At 35.5% G+C, this 24,382-nt stretch overlaps 1 protein-coding gene across 8 annotated transcripts in view; it reads right to left on the bottom strand.

Annotated features, from left to right (window-relative positions):
- The window catches only part of POSTN (periostin), a 31,528-nt gene extending 8,516 nt beyond the window's left edge, over positions 1–23,012 (bottom strand). For 3 of the 8 annotated variants that reach the window (XM_039696637.1, XM_039696635.1, XM_039696636.1), the window contains exons 1-16: positions 22,700–22,853; positions 21,128–21,226; positions 17,135–17,199; positions 15,743–15,900; positions 14,972–15,136; positions 14,000–14,146; positions 12,908–13,049; positions 12,086–12,298; positions 11,791–11,925; positions 10,242–10,390; positions 9,625–9,761; positions 8,723–8,853; positions 7,060–7,190; positions 6,797–6,899; positions 6,353–6,420; positions 5,758–5,803 (exon numbers count right to left, since the gene is read on the bottom strand). In XM_039696637.1, the coding sequence (XP_039552571.1) occupies positions 5,758–5,803; positions 6,353–6,420; positions 6,797–6,899; positions 7,060–7,190; positions 8,723–8,853; positions 9,625–9,761; positions 10,242–10,390; positions 11,791–11,925; positions 12,086–12,298; positions 12,908–13,049; positions 14,000–14,146; positions 14,972–15,136; positions 15,743–15,900; positions 17,135–17,199; positions 21,128–21,226; positions 22,700–22,821 (2,011 nt within the window). In that variant the 5' untranslated portion in view covers positions 22,822–22,853. Of the gene's footprint in view, positions 1–294; positions 391–3,564; positions 3,613–5,757; positions 5,804–6,352; positions 6,421–6,796; positions 6,900–7,059; positions 7,191–8,722; positions 8,854–9,624; positions 9,762–10,241; positions 10,391–11,790; positions 11,926–12,085; positions 12,299–12,907; positions 13,050–13,999; positions 14,147–14,971; positions 15,137–15,742; positions 15,901–17,134; positions 17,200–21,127; positions 21,227–22,699 lie in introns of all 8 variants that reach the window. The other 5 variants (XM_039696632.1, XM_039696633.1, XM_039696638.1 and 2 more) reach the window with 4 other exon arrangements.
- Between the last annotated feature and the right edge of the window lie 1,370 nt (positions 23,013–24,382).

Genomic DNA, 24,382 nt, shown 5'->3' with positions numbered 1-24,382 from the left:
CTGTATGTTTGATTTTAGGACAGCAATGAGCAAGTAATTCTTGACTGAGACATATGTCAGCATGCAGAGTATTACTAAATCTTGACTGAAGCTATGGAACACAACTAGGGAAAAAAAGCCAATTTTTTTAAATGCATGACAACTAAAAAGTATGTGATGCAATAAAATTGCAGCACTTCCCAAATGTCTTGTTAAAAACAGAACAGCTGTCTAATATAAATCACCTAGATAAAGTATAGACTGATGGGGAATAGTGAATGCTAATGCAAATTGAGTTGCTGAAAGCGTACCAACCTCCATGAATCACTTTAGTTATTGTCTCCCCTTCCCTGACTATTTTGAACTCAGGTTCCCCTTCAATTAATTTAGTGAGCTGTGTGATAGATGGGTCTGTGACATAGGAAAAAAAACAACACGTTACAAATAGTCATAAAATACTTGTAGTATTCCAGGGGGGTGAGATGAAGCTTGCATTTTGTCCCCTCACTCTAGATAAACCAGATTGTTATAATAGAGGGCTGTTTAAATCTGAGAGGTTATTTGTGGCAACATTTACACTCTTGCATTTTCTCACACCAGATCTTAAACAAAGTTCCTGTCGTACACTTACTCTTTGTTTATTTTGTGTACATGGTATTTTTAACATTTGTTGACAAGTTCCAGGCAATAAATCAGATCATCAGCAGCAGAAAGGAAGTCTTTTTCTACAGAAAAAGTACCTTTTTGGTAAGAAAGTTACTCTGCATCTTTGCAGATATTTTACAGCTATAGCTCCACTAGTGATCAGCATGCAATTTACATAGTGAGAGCTTTATGTTTTTTTATTTTTTGTTTTTATTATTTGTTGCTTTGGAGTTTCTTTTATTTTTGCCTTGAGTTTTTTTTACATGGCTTTTTTTCCTTTGTATTTAAGACTTGGCCAGTGGTTACACAGCTTAATAAAACCAAAACAACTAAAAAGCAAACTTTTGAGATCAGCTGGAATGGCTTTAAGGATATTTATCAGCATTACTGGCTATCATTATTGGGTGAGGTCATCTTGATTACACTGATCCAAATGTATCTCTGTCTGACATGCTAAAGCAGGAGATACTAGATAAATTAGGAACATACCATCAATTAACAGTAATAATATGGTACTTCTCTAATGAGTGCTGTGAGACTCCTTCTACTTAAGAAGCTGCTGTAAAACAGACTTCCTGTATTCCTTTTTCAGGGACAGAAAATTAGCATAATCCATCTTTTTTAATTTCCTTAAAAATCCCTTAAATAGCTTTATATGAATTTTCATAGAAGTTGATTGTTCATAGATTTTTTTTTCTGTAATTACTGATCAGTTAATTTCATAATGACTTTAACAACAGCTTTTAAGATGTGTGCCTCCTTGTAATTGTTGAAAACAGTCAATATAGGCTACCTTCAATAATAAAAGCCAAAAATGTTTTGGCTTTTTTTTTCTGTAGCAAATTATTACATCAATTTTAATTTGAAGATAAAAAATTCATTTTTTTGCTGCAGATGAGATGATATGATAAAATTGTAAAGACTCCCTGTTACTATAAACCTCTGTTATCTACTCTGAGTTCTAAACAGCTGAACAAGCCATCCCTTCTTTTATTTTTAACAGGTCTGAATGAAAAACATTTATAAATATTTTAAAGAAACTGTCTCAGAAGACTCATTTACTTGCTTCTGTTTTAAATTTAGAGGAACTTTTTGCATGTTAAGAATTAAATTAAATACAAATTTACATTCATATAAGTGATAAATATAACTAAAATAATGTAAAAGTTGTACTTCGGAATGTTTATAAATACTTAAATTTTTTTCATTTCTCAGTAACTGTACCTTTTTGTTTGATGGATTCAGCAGACATGTACAAACCAAAAGGTAAAGGCATAACCTGCTATTTTGCCTAGTCTGAAATCAATCCTTTGAATATTTTTTTTGGTCAAGATTTGGGTTTCACTCAAATTTAACCCTTTACATTTGTTTAATCTTTTAGATCCTATACATGCCCAGGTACAAAAAATGGAAGCACAACAGAAGCAGAATGCACTGAGACAGGAGAAGACACATCTCCCCCTCTAAACTTGGTGGGGAGAGATGTAATTATTTTTTTAGTGGAAGTCGCCCTTGCATCATGATCTAGTAGAACTTCCTGACAAAATTAGCATTTAACTTTGCCAGCTTTTATCTACAGACTGTTGTGGATTTACGTGGTTCTGATGGCATCTGCCACTCATTACTGTTACTGAGAAAGCTCAGAAGTGACAGAATTGGTTTTATTTTGTCTATATCTGAAGAAATTATCAGCAGAAAGACTGCACTGGCCAGAGATCTTTCCCTGGAGTGTGTCCCAAAGCAGAAATACTGTACCAGAAATGGAAAGGAGTAGCCCTTCAATACTCACTATTTTTTTTTTTCTCTATTTGGTGACTAAAATGTAAATCTAACTTTGACTATACAAGTGTTCAGACCTTTAACATTTCATGAAATCTTTAAAAAAATATTTCATTTTTTCATTTTTATTTTTTATTTAAATGACTATTTTATTTCAGTAAATTTTCAACTTCTAAACGTCCTGTAAATCACCTACACTATATACTCTGTCTCTAGGTTTAACAGAGCAGAAGAGGTACTTTCAGAGAGATTCACCCTCACCATAGCAAGATTTCTAAAATAGCTTGGATGAATTACCCTATAAAATAACCTATCCATTTATATTGCACTGTGGATCTGATTTAATGATGAAAACTAGGCAACAAAGATCAGCATATATGTTCAATGGCCTCTAATCCTAAATGGGATGAAGTGCAGACAAACTCCTGAAAAAGCAGGCATTTGTCACTTATTCTGGAAGGAAATCCTCCCAAAAACACTGATTAAGCAGTCTGGATAAAATTCTTTGCATGACATTTTTAAATGCCTTCCTCAGTTGAGGTAAAACAAACTCCCTTTCAGCATTTTTATTTCAACGGGAAACTGGATCTCATCAGCTTTACATAAGTTATAAATCACAAGTGGTTTTAGCAGTCCCATCCCCACATTTTTTCCTCTTCAGCCCCATCGCTAATCTTTAAGTCATGCTTCCATATGGAGAAATAAAAAAAGCCAAAAATTGGGTAGATAAAATTTTCAGGCATCCAACAGATATTGGTAGTTAGAACTGATTGAAAATTATAGCAAAATGAACCAATATTTTTCTTCAAAGTATAAGAAACATATCTGTAAAATATCTGTTTTAATTGAAAAAAAGGAAATCTCTTAATTGAAATAAAGGATATAATAAATGGTTTAAAAATATTATTTAAGATATATTTAAATACCCACAGAAAAAGGAGAAAACTCATTTGGGGAGAAAAACCATGGATAATCTTTTCATACAAAATATTTCAGTCAGTTCTAATTGCAATATTTGTATCTTTGCTTTTCCAGCAAAGTGCTTAGCATCCTGGAGCTGCTGGGTATAAAATGCATCCCGTTAAAGAAATATATTCAAGATATATTCTGAATATGTATATGAACATATGCAGAAATATATATTCCACAGGCCTCATTTACCTTCCTTTGTGATGATAGGCTGGACGTTGCTTTCAATTATGTTAATTTCTGAAAATATAGAAAATGGAATATACAGCGCATTCCATTCTTACAATTTCTTTGAGGCAACGATCAGTTAGATTTGGTCTGCTCATTAAGATGTGGGTAAAATCATAGATATTAATGGGTGGAATAGCAACACAAAAGGATCTAGAGTATGAATCTTGGTTCTGGTTATGAAATGGTGATCCACTCAGGTCACCTGCAGACAGAATCTGCTGATATGGTATTTGCCTTTTATGAAACCCATAGGTCATGGTACCCATGATGATGTATGGTACATAATAGAGATGGCTTATACAATTACCCACACAAAATTTTGAACAATTCCCTGACATACTTTATGCCTAAATATTGCCCTTTACATTCAGGAGCTGATCAGGCATACACAGGAAACCTTCTGGCATTCAGAACTATAGGTAGAACATCACAGAAAATATACCTTGGGAGATCAAATTGTCTCTCTATACCCAGGACATACTCAAGCATTCATTGAACACCTCTGATAGTGATTTGACTCATACCCATCCACTGAAGAAGCCCACAATGATGGACGTTTCAGACTTCCCAGTCTTTCACTCAACTGAATCTACAGCTACAGCTTTCTAGATGTCCACATTCACCTCTCTAGCTGAGAGAGACGTGAATGTGGACCTCAGGCACTGCTTCCTGTGCTACTCTCACTGGCCATGGGCGGTAGAATCATGGAATATCTCAGGTTGGAAGAGATGCATAGGAATCATCAATTCCAACTTCCTTCTTCTCAAAGGAGAAGGAAGACTAAGCCATATGACCAAGGGTGCTGTCCAGAAGCTCCTTGAACTCTATCAGGCTTTGTGCTGTCACCACTTTCCTGAGGATCATGTTCCATTGACTGACCACCCTCTAGGTAAAGAACCTTTTTCTAATGTCCCACTTGAACTTTCCCAAAATAGCTTCATTCTATTTCCTCGTGTCCTGTCACTGGTCACCATAAAGCAGACCAGCACACCCCCTCCACTGCCCATCTTGGGGAAGGCATGAGTTGAGATGAGGTCACTGCTCAGCAATGAGGTCACCCCTCTGCCTTCTCTTATCCAAAATGAACAAGCCAAGTGACTTCATCAGCTCCTCAAAAGTCTTGATCTCAAGACCTTTCACCATCTTGATCATCCTCTTCTGGACAATGGGCCCAAAACTGGCTCCCAAAACTGCTCCCAGCATTCGAGGTGAGGCCGCCCCAGTGCAGAGCAGAGCAGGACAATTCCCCTCCCTTGCCCAGCTGGCCATGCTGTGCCTGATGCACCTCAGGACAGAGTTGGCAACTTTGGCTGCTGGGGCAGTGTTGACTCATATTCAACTTGTCATCAAGGTGAATTACTCCATTTTTTGTTTCAAGGGTTTTTTAACTTCAGTATGTCCATTCCCAGTTTTAAAAAGTCTGATGGGATGGTTTCACTTTATACTGTGAAATATGGGTAGGACTCCATCAGAATTTAATAATTTGTCTAAATTCATCTTGCCTCACAAGGTTACAGCAGGAACTCTGTTTTCTAGCAGCTTGTTTCAACACATACTCTATAATCAGAAATTAAATGCATACCCTGGGAAAGGCTGCAAGAGAGCTAAAAGGGTTTGGTTTTTGTTTTTTTTTTAACATGTACTCCCTAAAGAGAAAATATTCTGAACAACTGTCTCCCATTCAAGCCTCATATTTGCGCATATGGGAAACAGGGTCAAGAGGTACACTCTGTCCCTCTGGAAATATTTATGGAAAAAAAAAGTATCTCTGCACACAGACAATACTACATCTTGCAGAGTACAGTACAATGTACTTAGAGAGAGATATAACTTTGTTATGCACCAAGCACTGAACCTTGGCTAAAAGCTGAAAAACAATCTTTTCCGTATGTATCTTGTCTACCCCAAGAGTTTAAACAGCTTACTTCAGGGTTACTTTCCAGTCACACATCTGGAAAGGAAAAAATACAGTAGCAAAGCAGCCAGAAACATTGTAGTTTGCGTCTTTATCTTCCTTTTCTTCACTGGCACATGTTACTTTCCTAGAAATTGCTTTCTTCTTTATTGAAAAAGCGATGTACAATTCCAAACTGGAATTGGCACCACTTAAAAAGTAATATCCAACCCAACTGGAAGTATTTAAAATGAACTTACTGTAAAATGTCAGTGGAATCTCTTTGAAGGTACTGTCACGAACAAACTATAAAAACAGAAAAGCAATTTATTTAAAATTTTTTAAAAGTAATGCTTGCCTTATAGTTTCCTAGTGAGTAGGATTCACTTCTTCATTGACCTAAAAGTTAGGTGATGCTATTTTTATAGGTTACTTTGTTCATTGTTGAGGGAGAATGTGAACTTAAGAGGATAGCTGAGATGGACAAGGATGCCTACTTTTCTTCACAGGTTCTTAATGCTACTGGTTTTAATAGCGTAAGACTTTAGTCACTCAGTATTTTTTGTTTTTTTCAAAAAAGTGATTTGTTTTCCAAGAGTGATAAAGTGAACTAAAGAGCAGATTTGGGCCAATTCAAACTGAAGTTATCCAAATACAAATATACTACATTATTTGGCACTGAAAAACATAACTGTTGAATTCAGGGTGTCATTCATTATTATATTTGAGTAACTGGGAGCTATTGAATGTGTTGTCTGCTGAAGAAAGAAAGGACCAGAGAATCACTTATGACTTATAATGTGTTCATTTTCACAGATCCTGCCAGAAAGACAGAGATAATTACTGAAAGAATACCTTAATTTGAATGTATTTAATCAACTTCTTCAGTATGGTGAGCAGCTGATCATTTCCAACAGGCAGCTCTGACAAAAGAACAGGCATGTAAGAGGAAATATACACCTGTGTGCTTTTTGCTTGGATTTACAATGATCAGGAGATGCAATCATTCTCAAACACTCACACAGGTGTGTACTCAATATATATTATTCCATATCAGAAGAAAATGTAGTCTTTGACTAGTCTTGTCTTTCATATACTTTACTTTCATAAAATTTCAAAGTCTTGCCAAGGTTTCAAGCAAGGCTCTTCCACAAAATGAGCATTGAGGTAAATTTTCTGTTTCAAATTCCACATAGGAATTGTATCTTTAAATTGATTACCTTTTTAAAGTTATTGCCATTACAAAGCATGTAAACAAATTTAAAAGAGTGGGTACAAATTTCATGAAATAATACTCACCTGCTGGATATAGGAGTTTGTCAATGACATGAATAACACCATTTGTTGCCATGAGATCAGATTCTCGTGATTTCAGTTCATTAACTAGAAGAGTATCATTCACCTGGATCAAAAAGAACCCAAGTTATCGGAGACATTAGAAAATGAACTCAAACCCTATTATAACATTTGGAGAAATATATGCCATTTTATAATGTGGATAGACATGGAATATCAAATCTCTGTTAAAAGGCTGTAGCAGCGAGACATTTTCTATACTTAACTGTTTTCAAGTAGAGTTTGCCTCCTTGGATGGTTTTAAGAATATTTGTTACACCAGGCTCAAAGCCACTTCCGATGAAAACTCCTTGTGTCAAGTGGTAAAGAAGAATATTCCTGAGAGCATTTTTGTCTCCTATGTAAAAATAAAAAAGTAGGAATAAAATTAAATGATAGGGGATTGTTCTTTGTAAGAATACTAAGGATTCACATAGACTTGAGCTAGAACGAAACATAATATGCATGAAAATACCATGAACTCATACATGGGAAAAAGCCCAACAATATGACAAAAAGATACTCAGAACATAATCACAAAGATCCTGTGAGAAATCTTCTACAAAAGAGCATAAAAGGGGTCAATGGAGCAATTAGAAGTGCTGACTTTGTCTGTTCTTACAGAGGACAGAAGCAGCTTGGAGAAGTCAGGCAAGGGGAAACCACCCTATTTTAGGGAAGATTTTCATATTTCAAAGTTTGACATTCCTATGTGGGATGACAAGAAAAAAACAAATCCAATATTTTCAAGACTGTCTTTAAAAATAAAAGTATTCTTTAGCTCAAGTTAATATCCTGAGAAGGCTGTATTGGTGTATGGAGGTTGAGATTCATAGGATGGGCTGCAGAATGACTATAACATGCCCAGGAGACAGGGTATCAAGCAGAGAAACTTTAAAACATATCTGTTTGCCATTACATGGAATATTGACCATCCATACTACAATTACATGCTGATACTAGTTGGTATTAGGAGTTCCAGTGTTGATGAAACTGCAGTGGGAATCTTGTCTGGTCATACTCTTTTCCTGATGTCTCTTTCAGTGAAAATTTTCTGGTTTTTCCCCGTGTTTTGCTCTGATCACTTACACTATTGCAGTTTACTTCACTACAGAAATGCAATTAATTATCTTCTGCTTCCTAGTAAAATTAGCACTGATATTTTGTACTGGACCATTAATAGGTAGCATTAAGTTCCGTAAAAAACCTAAACATGGCCACTCCAAAAATTTTTGCACAAACTATCAGACTACGTTTGTAACTATGCCATTATAGTTACTGGTTGAAATAATCCTTGGTTTGTATCTTTCTTATAGATAAAAAAAGTATTTCTTTATATTGGTTAAAGGGCTATATACTTTAAGGTTTAATCTCTATGGAGAAATCAACATAATAACTTAGAAAACCAAAACAAGAATTCTAGAAAACAATCTGGCACAAAAAAAATCTGCTGTAAAAAAAATAAAATTATGAGGGCCAAGGAAACCATTAAGTAACTCAGTCACAATGATAGAAAAAAATGGTGCATAAAGCCCCTGGAAATGCAGAAGGGCAAATAAAATTGTCTTGTTAACTACAGAATTAGTCCGATATGGCATTGGCCTTGGACAACTTCAAGTTCTGAATTGAAGACAAAAATAATGGAAGGAAGCAACACTACGGAATAAGATATTGAGAAGCGAAATTTAAACTTAAAAATAAGGTTGGAGATTTTTCCAAAAAGTCATTTTCTCTATGCCTAAGAAGGAAATAATTAAGGGGATTCCTATGACCTACTCTATGAAAAAGGTAAACTGCTTCAGCAGACAGCTTTTGGGTGAGAGGTGCATTAGTCTCCCTTCCAATCAATTTTAATTTGCTCATAGTTCCAGGGTTTTTTTGGTTACTTACTTATCAGTATGTCCTTGTCATCCTCAGTCAAACCTTTAAAGGCATCATTAGTTGGGACAAAGAGGGTCCACTGTCCAGGCCGTGACAGAACATCATCCAAATCTGCAGCTTTCACCAGACTGAGGAAAATGCTGTTTACAGCAAACAGACAAACCACAAATGCATTTTGTTGAAATGTGGTATAATTGAGTCCAGGTACTTAGTTCCCCCATTTTTACTGCTGATAGTTTCATTTTTCAAACACTTTCACTGTTTCCCAGAAATAAAGATTATAGTAGAGGAAAATGAGAAAAAAAAAAGAAAAAGAAAAAGAAAAGAAAAAAGGAAAAGGCATTCTTAAAAGTAGCAGACAGAGGGAAAACTACTTGAAAAAATATATATTGGCAAAATATATTGGCAACTGGGATCAAACCCTTGCAGATCATACAGATAAAAGGAGGAAGCAAAGAATTGTTCTTGCTCTAGGAGTATTGAGATACTTGCAGGAAGGGGACAGAAATAAGTACTGGAAAGGTAAGCAATCCTGCTGCACCCATATGGAATTGTATCACTCATTAATTAAAACTCCAGAGTCCATTATATTTACAGCTCTGGATGTATCACTCAATTCCTTCTGTCCTTTTACTGCTCTCATTCTCATGTCTTACAACCTTTTGTGCCATAAAAAAGCATTCTAGCATAAAGTGTGGAAGCCTTTTCAGCATACAGCTGGAGAACATTTTTCTTCTCCCACTTTTTTTTCCCTTTTATGTTATTTGTGTAGTTAATAAACCCTTCTCTGCCATCCCTGCTCTCAAAACTCCAACAACTCACATGCTCACAGTCCAAAACTTTTTCTCAGACCAGCTGTGCCCTATATACCTCTGCAGGAAAATCTCAGTTCTGTCGGTATTGCTACTCACCTAAAACGCTTATCATTTCTCAGCATTTCATGCAAAGTCTTTTCTGCTGGATTGATGATCTGTCTGAAGATGTGAATGAAACCATTTCTTCCTTCTTTGCTTCCTCTGACCATGCATGAATTTTCAATACATACAGCCTTATTGAAAGAGAAACAAATGTAGTAGCTTTTTACACACTGTTAAAAATAACAGCCATATATCTTTCCTACAGTCAAATTTTTTGTTCTTGCCAGGAAATTTGACATTGCTTGAGTAAGCAGAAATAGCAAAACCTATAATAAAATAGCAGGGTGCAAATATTTTAAAAGTTGATTTTTGTGTGTGTGTGTTTTTCCCTTGAGATTATTCTTAATTAGTGTTAAAAACGAGGTTCAAAAATTTGTAAGCAACTAAGCACCCACTTTGAAATTCTGTTGTATTTTCCCAAAGAGTTCTTCATTCAAACAAAGCTTGGATTGAGAAAGATCAATGTAAATTTTTTGCTGTCTTAAAAGTTGAAGGATTTTTTTGCTAGATAATCATAATGGTAAATGTTGGCGGTTTCATTCAGCTTTGCCTTTTATTAACTTCTGTTTTCATAGTTGGATGCATATTTTTAGAAAGACTCATTCACTTACTGTGCGATACACGAAGACTCTGAGTAGTTTTCCTCCAATTGTTTCCAGCTCTTGTCCATTGTACAGTTCATTGAGCCCAACTTTCACTTTTATAATGTGATTCTGCAGGATTGTTTTAAGAAGACGTTGATCCAGCCTTAAAGTGTCATCTACAAAGAAAATTAGATATTAATGTATAGTAAATTATATAGCGAATTTTTATTAAGTATAGTTAAAAGAATCTGGAAATACTGAATCTTTCTTTGAAATGCTTGAGTTAAAGCATGGACAGGTTTGTGTATACAGAAGATAAATTGTTTTGACCATTCCTCAAATTCAGTCAAGAACCTTTGACACAGCCATGATTAATTACTATAACTAATATGTCTGATGATTTATAGGTGGGCCTGCTCCATCCTCTGAATTACTGCTATATTTTGTATTAGAACTAGTACTTTCAACATGTGCACCTAAAATCTATCAAATTTGTTTCCTTAGTAGTGAGACTACACTCCAATTCTTTGAGAAAAGACAAGATATCCGTGTGGTCACCTCTGCAAATATACAAACAACTGTTTTGCGGTATATTTATATCAGTTTCTCTCTGTCTTGATGTACTGAGAAATAATAACTTTCTTGTATTTCCTGGGTTTAACTGGGATAGAGTCAAATTTTCCCCCCCCACCGTGCTGTTTTGAGTTTAGTATGAGTATAATGTTGATAACATGCTGATATTTTGGTTGTTGCTGAGCAGTGCTCACCTTAAGCCAGGGACATCTCAGTGTCTCATGTGAGTGGCCAGGTGCATGAGAGGCTGGAGGAATCATGTCCAGGACAAGTGATCCAAACTTGCCAGAGGGATATTCCATACCATAGAATGCTGTGCACAATATATAAACTGGGGGAACCTGGCTGGGAGGTGCCAGTCAGTGGCTGGGCATAGGTCAGGGTAATTCTATCATGCATCACCTGTTTCTCTTAGGTTTTAATTATAATTTTAAAAATTATTACTATTACTATTATTATTATTATTTTACTATTAGTCATATTAGTATTATTATTTTACTTTGTTAAAGTTACCAAATTGTTCTTATCTAAGCCTATGAGGTTTTATTAATTTTTTTTTCTCTGATTCTCCTCCCCATCCCAGAGTGGGGGAAAGAGGAGAGTGATCAAGAGGATGTGTCGTACTTAGCTGTTGGTGGAATTAAACTACTGCATACATTTTCTGAGAATAAATAGGTTTTGAATCTAATGGAAGTAATGTAAGACTAAGAAAACTAGCAGTTTATTAATATCTATTCCTACAATCTTTCTGCACATATTTTGTATCTTATTTTAGTACTACTATTTCCACTAGCAAATGATGTGACTGAAAACAATCTGTGCAGCCTGGTGGTTGGGCTTGTTTTGTATTTCTACAAGGTATGTAATTTGAAAGGATGAAGCAATTCTATTTCTCTGTGATGATCTTGCAGTGAGACATAGAACAAGTACTGGGAGTTATTTGGAACACTGGCAGGGTAGCATATATACTTGTTTATTTTGACAATCTTGTAGGGCTACTAACCTGAGAAAGCACCATTCACAGGTGCCAGGAGAGTGTATTGGCCTTCTGGCCTTAGAGATGATGCTAGACCTAGCTGTGCCACCAGGTCCGTAAATGTAGTCTGCTGAGCACCTCCAAGCTCAATGACTTGTTTGGCTGCAAATAAAGAATTAAGAAAAGGTATTTTAACACACAATATTTTCTTATACCTGATTTGGATTCTCCATGCTTTTCCAGAACTATATATCTGAGGGAATTTGGGTAAGATTATTAAAAATATCTTCAGTGCAACAAGTTTTTCATATACATCACTGACCAGAATCAGGAATTAGCACTTGATCAATGAGGTGGATAACGCCATTGCTTCTCACAATATCTTTGCGTTTCACCATTTTCACTCCATTCACAGTCAGACTTTCACCATCACAACCAACTTCAACAGTGTTTCCTTCCAAGGTTTCATAGACAGCTCCACCTGTGATGGCTTCAGAGCACTGCAGAGTGTTTAGTATATGGAATTTCACAAGAGCTGCAGAGAAAAGAATGGGAATTTAATAGATGTAGGTGTTCGGACACATACACATATGCGTATAATTTACGTAAGTGTGGAGTGAATTATCCCAGCTACACTGTTTTTAATTAATTTCACTCACAGATGCTTTATTTAAATGTAATGATACTCTAGGCCTCTAAATCACATTTATGATCAAAACTATTTGGCACCCCTTACATTATTAAAAATGTATTGGTTATGCTACAATCTGCTGGTCACTGCATATGATATGATCCAAAAAGACCTATGAGTACAAAACTCCATAGGCTAAGCAAAAGTATGAGAGAATTTCAAATTCAGATAGCCCTGAATTTCTAGGAATGGGAATGTCTATCAGACTTATGCAGCTGCACTATTAGAAAGTCAATGTGCTTATATTTTCACAGTTCCCTTTAAACTGTTTTATAGATTAAGTTTTCAATTACCTTCTATTCTTAGGCAAATGGAAAAATTAGAGACAGGAGAAATAACTCCTCCTACACACACGACAGTAGAGGTGCTTCATTCCAGAGCTATAAAGTTAGTGCATTTTCTGCCTCCTGATCCACTCATACATATTTCTGATTTGCAAAAAAGTTTAAATACCTTCAGAGGCCACCTTGTCACCCATGATTCTTTCTAAAACTCCCCTTGGAAGTTTCTCAAAAGCTTCATTAGTAGGAGCAAAGATTGTGTAATGGCCAGGTCTTCCAAGAATATCCATGACACCTGATGTAATGGCAGGAGCCTAAAATATAATTTTTTGTTTTAATGCTGATTATTTGAAATATTACCAAAATACATTATCTGTCTAATTTTACCTAATGCCCAGAGATACTTGGATGCTAGACTGAGATTATAATGTTTTAAAAAGTTAGATCATGAATGTTATAGAAAGATGAAAAAAATAATTGACAGAGGAATGTTTTTTAAACTGAAAACCAGAAAGTATTGGTTTTTATATTAAGTTTTTAAAAATATATTAAATATCGTGGTTGCCTGTAACTATCATGAACTGGATTTGAGGGATTCAGAGGATCTTCTCCCCATTTATGCCTCTACATTTAAAATACCTTTTTGTATTTATTAAGGAGATGGAAGATGGAAAAGGACAACAGTTATCTGCAAGCCAATGGCATATTTTTCAAAATATGCAGCATGAACACCCATTACACTGTGCAGACGCATTTTTCAAAAGATGGAAAAATTGGAAACTTGGACAATTTTTAATCATGCTTTGTCTGTGCAAGAAGAATCCTACTTATGTGCATCTACTGACTCTATGAGTCAGGTTATGAAATTTATTTGGGGTCTTTACCATTTTTTATTATCCATTTTTAAATTGTTCTTATTTATCTAGCACCAGACTGTAACTTCATGCTCATATTTCATTTTCTCAGTGCTTGAAGAGAAGACAAGTTTTAGGTACAGGGACACATTCTGTCCTATTGATGATGACTTTTTAAATGGCTAGATTTGCAATGTTACCTGGAGCTCTTAATTTATTTCTCTCTCTTACTGAGGTAACACCTCTTACTTCAAGGTATCATAAACAAAAAAAAAGAATAAAAAACCCCTCCTTAAATAAACAGAGAAGAGTTTTTGTTTTTGTCCACTTACCCTAAAAAAAAAAAAAAAAAAGAATAAAAAAACCCTCCTTAAATAAACAGAGAAGAGATTTTGTTTTTGTCCACTTACCCTAAATGAAGAAAGATCATCCTCAAATTCAATGAAATCTTGAATGGTATTTGCAACTGAAGTCAGAACACGATCAATGACATGGACAACACCATTGGTAGCAATTTGGTTGCCATGGATGATCCTGGCACAGTTAACAGTAACAACCTATATTTGAAGAACCAAATAGTAGAAGATTAAACACTAATTTTATCACAAACTTGGAACCTGACTCTCACAGACTGGCAATGTAGGTACTGTAAATTGTGTATTCACTGCTGTTATTCCAGTTAGCTTTTTTAAAATTTGAAGTAAAGCCTTGTAAGCTTTGAAAGCTTGACTGAGTTTCTGGAAAGATAGCAGAAGATTTATTCAGGTTACATTGATTTCATATTCATGTTTAATTTCTTACTGCAATTATTCTGATTTCTTATCTGGCTAATATGTTGATTATATTGCTGCTTTTTTTTAGCAATAAAACCCGTAGACAAATAAACATTTTGATGCATTTAAGACAACAAAGATGAGTGACTTAACTGGGAGGTTTCTAGCAGTTATAATTTTTTTTTGCCTAGGTAAATAATGGATGTTTTTTTCTTACAACTTCAAATGCTCCTACCATGCACTCAAATTCAAATATTCAAATAAAAAGTCTGCTTTAATATTATTTAGCAAAATGATAAAAATTAATAGTAGATTTTGCTGTCAAATTTATTATGACCATGTATTTGGACCACAAAAGGCTTTGTCTTTTATGACAAAACTTCATTTTCATTTGCACATTGAGTTCTAAACAGCACAATCTTTACTCATCTCTTCTTAGTGATTAGTCTACACAGCAGTCAAAAGTTCTTCAAGGGAACATTTATTTTTGTCAGTGGCAACTGCCTTGGTGGATGGTAATGTTTTGATAATATATTTTCTTTGTTATATGAGGAAATAAAGGCAACATCTAAATAAATACATTAGGGGGAAAAAAGAGAATAGACTTACCCCATTAGGATAGTGGTTAATAAACAATTTCTGGCCATTATACATGGACACCAGAGTCATGCCATTCTTAAGATCTTTTGTCAACATGCGCTTGTTTAACATGTGGTGGTGGAGAGAATTATACAGTTCAATATTTACATTGTCAACCAAATTCCTGTGAGTTTCCTGAAGAAAAAAAGAAATTTAATTAATTACAAGCTTAAAAACATCCTGCCATTCAGAAAGATGTACGTATTGTTTACCTTAGTATATGCTTTCAACATACTCAGCATCTGTTAGGGAAGATGACTTTGATGCCTATAAATCTGGCTCTACTTAAATGATCTGTAAGTCTGATTTGCTCACAAATGGAAGATGAGTCTTCATCACATTCAAATCATTGGAGGAGCTTTAATTCAATGTTTATTCAACTAAAATCATTACTAAAAGAAGGACACCTGAATTTCTGACAGTGTACAGCCATACATCATGCAGCTGCTGGAATTCCTAGGAGTTTTCCCAAAACTATGCTAAAGAAATTAACAATACTAATATGTGTCATGCAAGTGCTTAAGTAAGAAGCAATTACAGTTGCTTAGTACTCCTGAAAGTAAACCCAGCTTCTTTAGCTTCAGAAATGTACATTAAACATGTAGATTATTTCATTATTACCTGTATTATGTCCTTCTATGTCTAAAAATCTGACATTGTTTCCAATCTAATTTATCCCACACTAGCTGCTTCAGCTAAAATGTTTAAGTCATGCACACAGACACAGACACACAGACTTACTGAATCTAGTTGGTCCCAGGCTTCATTGCTTGGTGCAAAGAAAGTGAATGATCCTCGTCCCTCAATCTCTTCTCTCAGCCTTGACATGTCAGAGTAGCGCTGTGTGGTGGTAGCTCCCACAATACCAAGCGTACCATATACATGATCAATAGGAGCAACTAAAATAAACATGAGGAAAGAATACTGTAAACTCTTCAGTTTATCACAATCAAATTTTCTTTGTGTCTTTTGGATGCATAATAGTTCTGAAACTGTTTAAGTCAGAATTAAACAATATGTTTAGATAAAAAAAAATCATTGTCAACATATTCAAAAATCATCTAAGTAGATGTGCTTACTATTGCTTTTTGTGATTTTCTTAATGAAAAATTAGATCAAGCAATATTGAATATTGTAAAGTTTTCTTTAGAAGAGATAGTGTATTTTGAATCAACCCAACATGAAGGAGGAAGGCTATCCCACAAAAATGTCAGTGGAGTGGGTCTTATTTGGTCGTGATGGTCCAGAATTCTTTTTGTGAGGCCTCTTACTCTTCTTCCAGTGTCTGGTTTATGCATATACGATCCATCTAGAGAGTAAGAATGGCCACAGTCTCACAGCTAAAACATGGCTACATGAGAACAGCATTCATCTCTCCTAATTTTAGGCATCTAGAAAAGTGAGACATTTGCATGCAGCCTAAAGGTTGTTGGATCTTTTTATGGTTTTTGAGAAGAACAAGTGATTCTAGTGTGTGACTGATCTCATCCTAATGTCAGCATTTGAAGGGAGATTAATTTATCTAAACAAACTGAAATCTGCATTATTGAACATAAAATAATTATCTCAATTATAGGGATCAAAAACTATGAAATGTATTCCTTCTCATACTACTCTTTCCTGCTGATGTTTTATTTTTACAAAGCAGAATAGCATAAATAGGAAAGATGAAGAAGTTCTGTCTTCATTTTCACTCTTTCTCTGATAAAGGCAATAAGACCCTTCAGGTAAATTAGATTCAAGTGTTTTTCAGTAAAAGGAAAATACAAAATTTTGATATGGTCCACCCTGGGTCCTGGCTTTCTGACCACACCTGTATGCTTCAGATTAGTCTCAGACTTGATGGGATTAGGAATTAAAGCTCTTCTTTGGCAGCTTTGGGAACTGAAGCACTATCAGTTCTCACCAACACAGAATCTGGAATGAGCTGGGAAATTCAACCTAGACTTTATGATCAAATTCAGTGCTAGCTATTTGTTAATTGTGCTTGCCACATGCAAATGAAGCTGTGCATTCTCAGGCAGTACTTCTTAAAAAGAGGTAATTATCTCTCATGATGACCATCTTTGAAACTCTGCTGTAATTGTAATTCTTTCCATATGCCAATTTATTTATAAGAAAATAAGCTTGTACCTGCAGGACATCCTCTTGTACCATCCATCTTCATATAGCCAGGACAGCACTCATATAAGACAGTTCTGTAGGATGTAGACAAAAGCACAATTAAATAATATGCAGGAGAAATAAACTAATTTTAGCTAAGTCTAGTTTTATTTCTATTATCAATTTTTCTTTGCTAGCACATACTCCCCAGCTTTTCATCCTTTTTTTGTCATTCAGCCCTTTTTGTATTGATTACAAATTGGTCATATATTACTAAATGTAAAGTTTCTGAATTTAAAGAATGATTGCCATCATTAAAATAAAATCCTGGTCGAAGGGTTGTAAAGGAAAAAGACAAATTTAAAAGAACATCATAGAAATTAAAGTGACAGGACTACATGTGGTCACCTACATACTGGTTATAGGAATTAACAAGTATTTCAGAGAAGGTCCTGTGCATTGTATGGAGACAAAAAGTGGGATAAGAGAGCCTCTGTTTTCCAATGAAGAATTTGAAGAAGCTCAGGAATGAGGGAGAGAACTAATTAAGAACAGACATAAAACTGGTTACAGAGAAGAAAGTCACTAAAAACTGGATGGATAAACTCAAGGGAAAGTTCACAGGTAAATGTAGTAGGGATGAAAACCAGAATATAAGAAACCAAGCCCAGAGTGTTAAAAGTTTGTCACCACAGAAGAGACTTAAGCATTGCCAGAGGCCAGGAAATGTTATATAAAAATACTCATTCTCAAATGCACATAAGCTACACATAACAGCAAACCAGGGCAAAATGACAATTCTAAAATATATTGTTCATTTTAACACTGTGTTTCTTATAAGATAATGTCTTCTTAATTAACAAGACAGAAATAAGAGTTCTACCATTGACCTGTTTGAAAAACCCTCCCCTTTCACAGGAAAATGAAAATTCACTAAAGTTATCGCTGAAGTAATTTTAGCTCCTTGGAAGAAATTTAATACATTAAACTTCAGATATCATTTTTCAAATTATGGTACACTGTACAGTATATGGTACACCATAATGACATCACTGCTTTACAAAATATACTTATTTTTATAGATGTGGCTGATGTTGGAAGTTCAAAAGTTCTGAACACTCATTCCTTGAAGATTTTACTGGGTCTTTAACCACTACAGTTCAGTTTTAATTTGCAGAATCTTTGGTGGAAGTTGAGTACATTTTTCTCATTTTTCATAATTTAAAGCTGACAAAAAGTGAATCACAACCACATTAAAATGAACAGCTTATTCAAAATAAAAAATTTGACGTAATATTTTCTGACATCCAAACTACTTTGAGAGATTTTAAAATAAAGCAGACTGGAAGAAAAATAATAATAAACACCATGATTGGAAAAGTGAGGATTATCATTCCATAAAAGAGAGCAATTTGATAGAGGTGGTGAAAATTATTTCTTTTTAAACATAGTATTTTATTTCTCTGTGCTATGAAAATATTTTTAATCCATTCCTTCACATGTATATATGTACATGACATATTCCCCCTTCTGCCATGTGCACATTTTCAACAGAGAAGCCATATATTGAAAGTATTTGTATAGTTCTTTTAGTACATCTCTTTCTTTAAAGCAATTAATTAAAGGCTATGTCTTGAGAATGCATGGATAGCAGAGGCTACAGATTTTTAATCTAATGATAAACCTTTTAGTTCTCCTTGCATCCTTGCCAGAAGCTAATAATAAAAACAAAATAATCTGATTATCTGTTTAAAAAAAAAAGTGTAGGAAAATAGGAATTAAAATGTTTTCCTAACTGTGTGAACTGCTTTGTCATGAGAAAATATTTTTTCTCCCCTGGAATAGAAAATATTTCCCTATCATCCCATGAGAAGCTATGAAAGATTGCAGTTTAATTAGCTTTTTGGAAAAAGGAAAGAGGCAGCTGAGTTATAAGCATAGAGTAAGACATGGCAAGTTTAATCCTCATACTACATCCAACAATGATACAATTAGTGGAAGACAGAAAACTGGCTGAAGAACATAGGTAAGAAGAAAATTCTTCTTCAGCCAAGCATTACAAGATCAGTGCTTTTTACCACGTATCTTGTTATGCACAGCCCAGGCTTCTTTTCAGTTAGCAAGTTCCTACTTACATTATTCATGTTCCCTTACAGTTTTCTGTAGAAGTTAGCAGGTTCTTTAACTATACCCAAAATATAAGAAAAAATGGCATGGGAGAAAAGAGGTTGGTATGGAGCATCAGCCCACAATAAGGTCAGAACCAGATAAAATTCAGTGCAAGATGCTGTTCCTCAGTACAACCTGTGTGTAGGCAGAGCACACAGGGCAAATGCCACCTCAGACCAGACCAGAAATTATCCTCATATGCATACCTACTAGTTTAGCATAAGACTGTGGGCAAAAGAACAAAGAAAGCAATTATTCAGCTAAGAAACCAATAATGCATTCTTGAGGTTTTGATGGGGTTTGTTTCTTTGTCTTTTTTTTTTGTTTGTTTGTTTGTTTTTTTGTTTTGTTTTTATTTTGGGGGTTTTTTTGTTGATTTTTTTAGCCTTTTTTTTTCTTTTAAGTACAACATTGTCCTGACCTCATGCAAAGAAGTATATTCCAAAGGAAAAAGACAGAACAGCACTACCTTAATCCTTGTTATTCTTGGCTAATACAGCCAGTTTTCAGTTTATTCAAATCAGCTCTGTGACTCATCTGTTTCTACTTCTTGCTGGCATGGAGATAAAATACTGCTGAGAAACAGTGGAAAGACTTTTGGTCCAACAAATGCTGATTTTAGGAAATTTGCATGTTACACTTCCATTGTAAATGGGAATTGCACACAATAAAAACTTTCAACATTTTACAGACATAAGCTAGAGAGGCCTTTTTAACATGGAGATATTGACATGAGATGAGCTGTTGTCCATGGGATTAGCATTCTTATTGGAGAAGTCTCTTAGTCTTGTCTGTATTTCTGGGTTTAGTATGCAGAGTATAAAACTCATTAATGGCTAAGACTAAGTTACAACAGATGCCTTATTATAACCACAAAAACCCCTTAAACAACCCTCAGGACTTCTATGACTCAACTTATTGTCATACACATTCTTTTCTTCATCTAGCCCTGCTCTGTGGGTGCTTGTACCATGGTAGGGGGCATTAAATTGGAAGGGGAAGGGCAGGTGATAACTTTGTGTACACTGTCAAGACCAAACCCACCCAGCCCCACCATGCTTGTACCATGGTAGGGGGCATTAAATTGGAAGGGGAAGGGCAGGTGATAACTTTGTCAAGACCAAACCCACCCAGCCCCACCGCTCAATGTCTTCCTCTGGTTGGCTGTATTAGACTTCTTGAGGCCTTGCACAGGATTTGTGAAATGTTTTACAACTAACATTCCTCAAAATTCTAGTCATGAGGAGAGCAAAGTCTCCACATGATTTCAGTTCAATAAGTTTAAACCGCCTATTGCTTCAAACTATTTTTCCTAACACATGAAGTTATCTATCACTGCTTCTGGATCTTTGCAAAGCAATGAATTCCCTCAGACTCAGACTTCAAACTATTTTTCCTAACACATGAAGTTATCTATCACTGCTTCTGGATCTTTGCAAAGCAATGAATTCCCTCAGACTCATTCTGAGAGCAGACTTTCTTTCATGGGAAGACATGACATCTATCTAGGAATGAAACCACAGAAGTATGTTGCTTTCCAAAACTGCCTGTGAGAATATTCAAGTTCCTCTCTAAGCATTTCCAGGAAATACCTTTCTTCCCAATGTGTCTGCGGTAGAATAAAATTTAGTGCCAAAGTTGTCAGTAGTATGGCAGACTTTACTGAAAAGGTGAAGTATTTTGTATGACTTGCAGTGTGCCCAGAGAAGGAAAGGGGAAGTCAGTATTGCAATGCCACCTGGAGGAGAAGATTCTAATATAAACTGTAAATAGTTTGTCTGTGAGAAAAGGAGTTTTCAAATAGTACATTTTATTATCTCAGAGGAGAGTAGTTTGGAAGCAGAGCATACTTACGCTTTCTTTCCACAGATGGATTGCTGGTACCAGTTTCTGCAAGTGCTGAAGTATTTCTTTTTTGTTCCCATAACTTGCTGAAGAGCACAAACATTTGGGCTATGGGTGCAATGAGAAACATCTTAAAAAGAAGTTTTTGTACATGAAAAATTTTACATTAAATAGTAGCAAATAGCTTTCCTGTCGAGTAAGAAATTAACATCTGGCTTCAGTTCCCAGGACAGGTGTGTTTTTAAGTAGCCACAGTGCAAGTTCTTGGGACTGCCCAGCTGGATTCCTTGGCAAGTCCACCCTCCCTGCAGCGACAGAAGCTTCCCCATGTTCTGGTTTGACACTGTGCCTCTGATGGGCAGTAATCACCAGCTGTGCCCAGGCAAGTCTCGATATCCATTACTCCCTTCCCCCTGTGAAGTGAAATACCAGCCACTGGGGACCAGTGAACACCATGAGGCTCTTTTCATTAAAGTTTTTGTCTCTTACACATCTGTGCAGCTGGAGGTCGTGGGGAGATGGGGAAGAAAAGTGCCTTGTTCTTTATGTAGAAGGAAGCCCTGTCTTCTGTAAATCAATCAGCTATTTTGATTACCAACCATCTTGAGTACCGCAGGCACCTAAATAAACATTCTGGGAATTACTGGGGACCAAAGGGTAAATTGGCATGTAAATAAAAGGAGTCACAGATTTCAGAGGAGGAATACGTGTTCCTTAGCATGGTGGTGTACAAAGATGAATTTCTTACAGTCAAATTCCATGGAGCAAAGGCATTTCACTCCTTATTTTTATACTTCTGCAATTAAAAAAATTCATCAGTTCAGAAGTTAGAATATATACTTTACATCACTGGGAAGCCAGCGAGCTTCTTTATTTGAAAAGCTAAAAAAAATTTGAAAAGCGTGTGTGTGTAGCAGGCAGTGGGAAGATAGGAGGGTAAACAATTCTTATTCACAGAATGTTTTTTGCTTAAGAAGACAAGAGGAAAATATCTTTAGGCACATGTTTCCCTGACACCAGCTGTTCAAATTATTTCCATGTCTCCCAGCAGACTGGCTTGTAAGCGTTGCCTTTGGAAGCCCTGCTGCGCAGCGTGCTGCATTGCTTTACAGGGAACAGAAGTTTTACGAAGGATCCCCAGTATATATTCCCACATTAGGAAACATTTAAATAGAGCCAATGGTTTTCATAAAGATGGAATAAAGAGAGCAAATACTGTGGATAGCTATCAACTCTGCAAAAGTTTGAAAACACATTAAAAATTTCTGATCTCCCATTACAATACTTAGGAACTGAAATTAATTTTGGCGGTTCTCAATCACACTTTATCCATTTAGAAGAGGGGATTTAGAGTTCTTTCCATTTTATTAAGTTTAACAGTATTCTGTCTCCTTTTAAAACCCCATGAAAAGGTTTTTAGTCAGGAAAAATTATTGTAAAATGAATTTAAAAAGAAAACTCTACTTGAATGACAGTAAAAATTCATTGTGAAAAATTACATGTAATATAATGCTAGAAGAAAGGGGAGAATAAAAATTAACAAGCTTCTTTTTAAACTAGAAATAAAAGCCAGTTACTTACCCCTGGTCGCGTGCCCTTATTCGACTGTGAGTTAAAATCTTGTCATAGTGAGCATAAGCAGCTGTGTGTTCAAAAGCAGACAACAAAAAAGTCAAAAAAGTGAATAAGAAAAAGATCTTCATCTTTAGTCCTCTGTTGCTTCTGGCAAGTCTAGAAGAGAGAACTGGCAAAGGGTCTGGAGTGCTGACAATTTATATACATGCTAGAAGGTGGTGGGAGGGAACCACAGGATCAACCTGAAACTTTGTACCACCCCCCCTTAGAACAGCAGCTTTTGCTGCCAGCTTCAGTAACCTAAATTAGTACCCTAATTAAGCATATAAATAATTTCTTTTAATCCCCAATTGATTAATTTCTTCCTTATTACAGAAGGCTTAACATTTTATTCTGCTGACACAACAACAAAGAGAGTTTGAGAAGTTTATACTTTGACTAATGGTTTAGTATTTATAGCACTGAGGCATCCAGAGGTCGTGATCACTGCGTGTGGTTTTATTCAAACCTAGAGGAAGATGTCTGTTCCCATAAGAACTGCATTGCTTTCTTTTGTTTTCCATGTCCTCACAGTTATCAGCTATGAGCTGTTTAACTAGTGAAGTTGATGAAAGTTTCAAATACAGTTGCCAATAACATGAAATAAAATTTTTGTCTTGAGAAAAAAAAGCCCAATTAACACATATTCTGATTATGAAGTAGTCACTCAATCAAATACAGTATTAATTTAAATATTAATTTTACTTCTAATGATAACAAATACTGTTACATAATGCTTTCATTCAGAGTTTTATGTATATATGTAATATATGATTACATATCATATAAAAATCACAGAGTATCTGAACATTGGCATGTGTACCTTTCTTATTGACTAATTAGTCTTACTGACTTATTAGTCAGTCCTTCAAAGCCTCTTGTATAATGGGAAATGTAAAGGAAATGGAAAATCTAATTCTGAACCGTAACTGAGGAAACTGTGGTAGAAGTGACAGACTCAAGTGTACCATGAAGGGATAGTCTTACAGCTCCAGGGGCAGCGGTGTGTTGACTGCAGTCCAGGAGTTTGAAATTTTCATGTCAAGGAAAAAATTCTGCCATTTATATAGATGTGATTGCATAACACTTCATGGTTTCTAAGATTAAGAGCAGAGCCATTTGGTTAAATGGTATGTGGGCTTCTGTTCTATCATGACCTCTATATACCCAACTTGCAAAACACTCAAGATAGCTCACGGAAGTGACAGCACCTCTTGATGTGTGAGCTCCATGCCCGAAACCTCACTGACAGATCCACTGATGGAAGTGATGGGTCAACTGTGTGACTTCATATTACAAGCTTTAAGAGAATATCAGTGATGTGCTCTTATTCCTCTCAGAGCTTTTTATTTATTTCTGGACTTTTCAGCAAGAAATACCCTGAGAAATATCACCTCTTAAGTGCCTAGCCGTGATATTTCAAGCTGCTAATTTGCCTTAGTTGAGTAGTCTTTGCAGTTGTCAATTTAAAGGTGAAAAAAATCAGAAGATACATTGTAAAATTAACTTGAAAAACTTCAGGAAGTCCCAGAACTGTCACAGTAACCTGGCTTCTCAGGAGTCCCTCCCTCATCTCTGAGATCTCAGCACAGCTCATGCTCTTCTCTTACACACTTACCATGTAGCACCAAAAAACCCCCCCAAACAACA

Source organism: Passer montanus, unplaced genomic scaffold, assembly GCF_014805655.1.
Source record: "Passer montanus isolate IOZ18808 unplaced genomic scaffold, ASM1480565v1 scaffold99, whole genome shotgun sequence".
NCBI lineage: Eukaryota > Metazoa > Chordata > Aves > Passeriformes > Passeridae > Passer > Passer montanus.
The sequence above is the reverse complement of the archived record's forward strand: the minus strand, read 5'-3'. Positions and strand labels throughout refer to the sequence as shown.